At 42.7% G+C, this 3,912-nt stretch overlaps 1 protein-coding gene across 1 annotated transcript; it reads left to right on the top strand.

The window, feature by feature from the left end:
* The first annotated feature begins 1,000 nt into the window (after positions 1-1,000).
* Positions 1,001-3,529, top strand: LOC121292306 (EEF1A lysine methyltransferase 3-like). Its single transcript, XM_041214156.1, has 3 exons — positions 1,001-1,171; positions 2,112-2,223; positions 3,102-3,529. The coding sequence occupies exons 1-3, from the start codon at positions 1,001-1,003 to the stop codon at positions 3,527-3,529; spliced, it is 711 nt and encodes a 236-aa protein (XP_041070090.1).
* The last annotated feature ends 383 nt before the right edge of the window (positions 3,530-3,912 follow it).

The following is a 3,912-nucleotide window of genomic DNA, read 5'->3' as shown; positions in this document are numbered from 1 at the left end:
CTTCTATCATTTCACGGGATGTGGGCAAAATCAGCATGTGTTGCCCACCCCTAATTTCCCATCAACGGAACATTTCAGAGGTCAGGAGCCACATGTAGACCAGACCAGGTAAAGACAGCAGATTTTCTTCCCAAAAGGACGTTAGTAAACCAGATGGGTTTTTACCACAACTGATGACAGTTTCATGGTTACCACTACTGAGATTAGCTTTCAACTTCAGATTCATTAATTCAATTTAAATTTAACCAGATGCCATGGTGGTATTTGAACCCATGTCCCCAGAGCCCGGGCTCTGGATTACCAGTTCAGTAACATTACCACTATACCACCATCTCCTTTTTTTCTTAAATCCCATCTATTGTTATTACATTCATGTGAATATTGCAGTCCAATTGCCATGTTAGAATTCGAAGCTGGCCTACTGAGACAGAAACAGCTTTTCAAAGAATCTATTAGCAAAGTTTAGGGTGGTCATAAAACCAGACGTGCTCTTTCTAACTAGCGGATGTGATGCCTTTGCTCAATTGCAGAGTTCAGGCCTTTAAACTGATGGCCCTGGCTTCAAGGTCCGATGCAGGACCTAAGCACACAAACTCGATCAATGGCCCATTGCAGTACGAACGGAGTGTTTGTTGTTGATGATAGTGATTTTCTTGGTCCTCTGACTTTATATCGATGAGGTCTCTTCTCATATGTTAAGTATCCGGGGATAGCATTTGAAAATGCGCTGCGGAATTCTTCCAGAGTTTGGTCAAATATGATTTGATTGTTTACATTATGACTTTTTGTGGAAGCTGATGGCGTGTAATATTGATTGTCATGTTTGATTTCATAACAGCGCTAGTTAGAAATGATTGGCTGTGCAGAGATTAGGGAAGTCCCGATGAGGCAAGAGAAACTATATAAATGTCAATTCCCGCTTCACTACTGCACTTCGAGCAAACCCCACTACAGATCACAGAGGGGCAATCACAACAATTCCAGAGATAGATTAGAAAAGATGACAACAGCCCCGCAGCAGGAGAGTTCAGGCGATGATGTGCCAACGATGAAGAAACACTCTTCGACCTGCTACATCAGGCAGAACAACTTTGAGTTTTGCGGGTATAAGTTAAAGATCGCTCGAATTTTAGGCGCTGACCTGGGCGTATCTGCTTATGTCTGGGACTCCGTAAGTTTCCTGCATTTGTCTATAGAGCAATAGCCGCTTTGTAGCATCTTAGGAAAGAAAACGCAAGTTTTCATATTCCAAGTTGCAGTGGGTTTCGTCTTAATTTTCTCAGGGAAAATACGCTTAAAAAATCTATCACCGATTTGGCACATTTTGTCCAATATCCGTTGTATGACCGGCTGGAACATGATTTCTCTGACACGTATCTGAAATGCAACAATGTGCATTTCTCTGTCACCTGGCCTCAAGACTCTGTTTTAGTAAGGGCTGATGGTCGGTAATGCTGGTTAAAGAGCCTACGCTCACTGCTGAGGTGGTATTTTAAATTTCCATCTTTTAAATTCCCCCTTGCCACTTGGAGTTGAGCTGCTCTGTTCGATGGTCATTCCTAATGTATGCCCAAATTGTCACTCCGTGCGCGTGAAGCCAAATATTCAGTGCCCAAAAAGGCACCTATATTGTTGTTGAGTGTGGTCCTTTCCTGCACCGGCGCACAATTTACCACGAGTTCCTGGGTAATGATCAGAAGGGTGAGTATTTCAATTCAGGTCAGGAGTGAAACCTTGGGCCTGCCAGTTACTTGAGACTAACAACGATGCCACATCTTCCCACAGAGTCATTGGTGAACTGCACTCGCTAGCAGTTACTGTGAGCACGGTGAGCCTGTGATGCATCAGGATTGACCAATTCCTTGTTCAGGTTATTTTTCTTTATTGCTTCTGGGATTCGTGCATACGTAGGAGTGATCAGGGACATGCAGTCGGTGAATCAGCCCGGCTGTTCTGATCTAAACACATTGAGAGTGTCTGCCTCACAGCAGTTCCACTCAGTTTAACCCTTTAGGGAATTGCTTGCAACGAGCCCCATCCTTCATTAACAGCTGCCTTACATCACGTTCTGAATGGATTGATACTAATGCATATGCTTCCCATTTTTTCAGGGGCTTGCTCTTTGCCGGTACTTTGAGAAGGAAAAAATCAATTTTACTGGGAGGAAAGTGATTGAGCTGGGAGCAGGCACTGGGATCGTGGGAATATTGGCTGCCTTACTCGGTGAGTTAGGGATGGAATTAAAAGGAAATGTACAATTTTACCAATCAAGTGGAAGGTAAATGGGCAATAATGGAAACATCCGTCTATATCGATAAAGAAATGTTACCATGCCCGAGAGTAAGGGATGATTCAGCTCCCTTCCCTCCTGTGAGGAATTGAACCTCCCTTGTATAAATACTCACTTCTCCGAGCTATGATCTATCCGTGGCCTGAGATACCGCTGATCTGGCACTGCATAGTTCTATCGTTAGTACATTTAAAACAATCTTTTATACACTTTTTCTCTTCGTGCTTTACTCAATTAAACCAAAGATTTGAATGCTGCGAAAAGCAATCTTATGAGCAAAGATTTAACTAGTAAGTCATTTACTTATTACTGGAATAAATGAGTTGCCAGGGATGCTGCAACATTGCAATAGGCAGGGCTGAATTCTACTCCTGACGTCAGTGGGCGCTGTTGGCAGAGCGGTCGCTGTGGTATCGGATGAGAACATATTCAGGCCCTTTGCGGTTTCCGCCTGCTCCTAACACTTAGTAATTGCTAATTAATGTTTCAGAAAAGTAATGAGTGAGGCCAGTTATTACCGTCATTATATCATGACAAATTTTATTTGTATCTTCTGAAAGCATCAGGCAACCCAGCTTGTGCGAAAGCCCCTTTCGGCAGATTGGGCACATCCCTTTAGGTCAGAGCCTTCTGGTTTGTGCCCTGTGTTTCGGAGTCCTGCCTGTGCTGTTACTACCTGGGATAACGCTTGCCCGCAGGTCCACTGACTTCTTTAGTGACCGTTGCTTTTTGTTTCTGTATTCACTGTGCGGTCAGTCTGTTGTCCAGAGCAAATCATGTTTAGAGAAGGACGTTTGTTTCTTTTTGTTAGGTGGAAATGTTACCATAACAGATAAACCGAATTGCCTGATGCAAATCAGAAATAACGTTTACATCAACATCCCCCCTGTCTGCAGAAACCGTTTAAAGGTTCGCCCGCTGGTTTGGGGTGAAGACCAATTTAACTTTCCTACCGACTATGACTTCATCCTGGGATCAGATATCGTCTACCGATTTGATGCCTATGCCGACCTGATAGACACACTTCACCAACTCTGTAGCGAACATACTACAATTTATCTTGCTACAGAATTTCGAACTGAAAACCAGTCCATGACTTTCCATGACGCGCTTATAACTGAATATTTTAACTCCAGTGTTGTTGATAGTTCAAAGAACAGATCTATTATTGTGTATAAAATAAGCAGAATTGGTACAAATCCTTACGAATCAGAGGCAGCCATAGCGCCGGAACTCTGATGGCATGATCCTAACAATAGAATTGACGAACGTCAATAGGTTTGAAGTTTCTGTTCTTTACAAGGTAAGGGCGGCTGAAGATTCAAACAAGACTAGAGCAATGTTTAACTATTCATTATATTCTTAACCATCGTCTATGACAGTTTCAGTAACAAATAAAGGAGTTTCTCCCGACTCATTCTCCGAAAATCCTAGATCTGTATCCCCTAGAACTTGATCATCAAATAATGGGAGCATTTTTTTCTTTGTCTACCCTTTTTATACCTGTCACAGCCTTGTACACCACTTTCAAATCTCCCATCAGTTTCTTTTGCTCCAACGAGAACAACCTCAGTTTCTCCAACGTAACTTTGTAAGTAAAATCCCTCATCCCTGGAAATATT

The sequence above is a fragment of the Carcharodon carcharias genome, chromosome 20 (assembly GCF_017639515.1).
Source record: "Carcharodon carcharias isolate sCarCar2 chromosome 20, sCarCar2.pri, whole genome shotgun sequence".
In the NCBI taxonomy this organism is placed as follows: domain Eukaryota; kingdom Metazoa; phylum Chordata; class Chondrichthyes; order Lamniformes; family Lamnidae; genus Carcharodon; species Carcharodon carcharias.
The sequence above is the reverse complement of the archived record's forward strand: the minus strand, read 5'-3'. Positions and strand labels throughout refer to the sequence as shown.

Excerpts from the sequence above, each read along its gene's own strand:
- LOC121292306 (XM_041214156.1), top strand. The coding sequence starts at position 1,001 with ATGACAACAGCCCCGCAGCAGGAGAGTTCAGGCGATGATGTGCCAACG. Across the intron at positions 1,172-2,111 it reads CTGCTTATGTCTGGGACTCC|GGGCTTGCTCTTTGCCGGTA; the intron begins GTAAGTTTCCTG and ends CCATTTTTTCAG. Across the intron at positions 2,224-3,101 it reads AATATTGGCTGCCTTACTCG|GTGGAAATGTTACCATAACA; the intron begins GTGAGTTAGGGA and ends TCTTTTTGTTAG.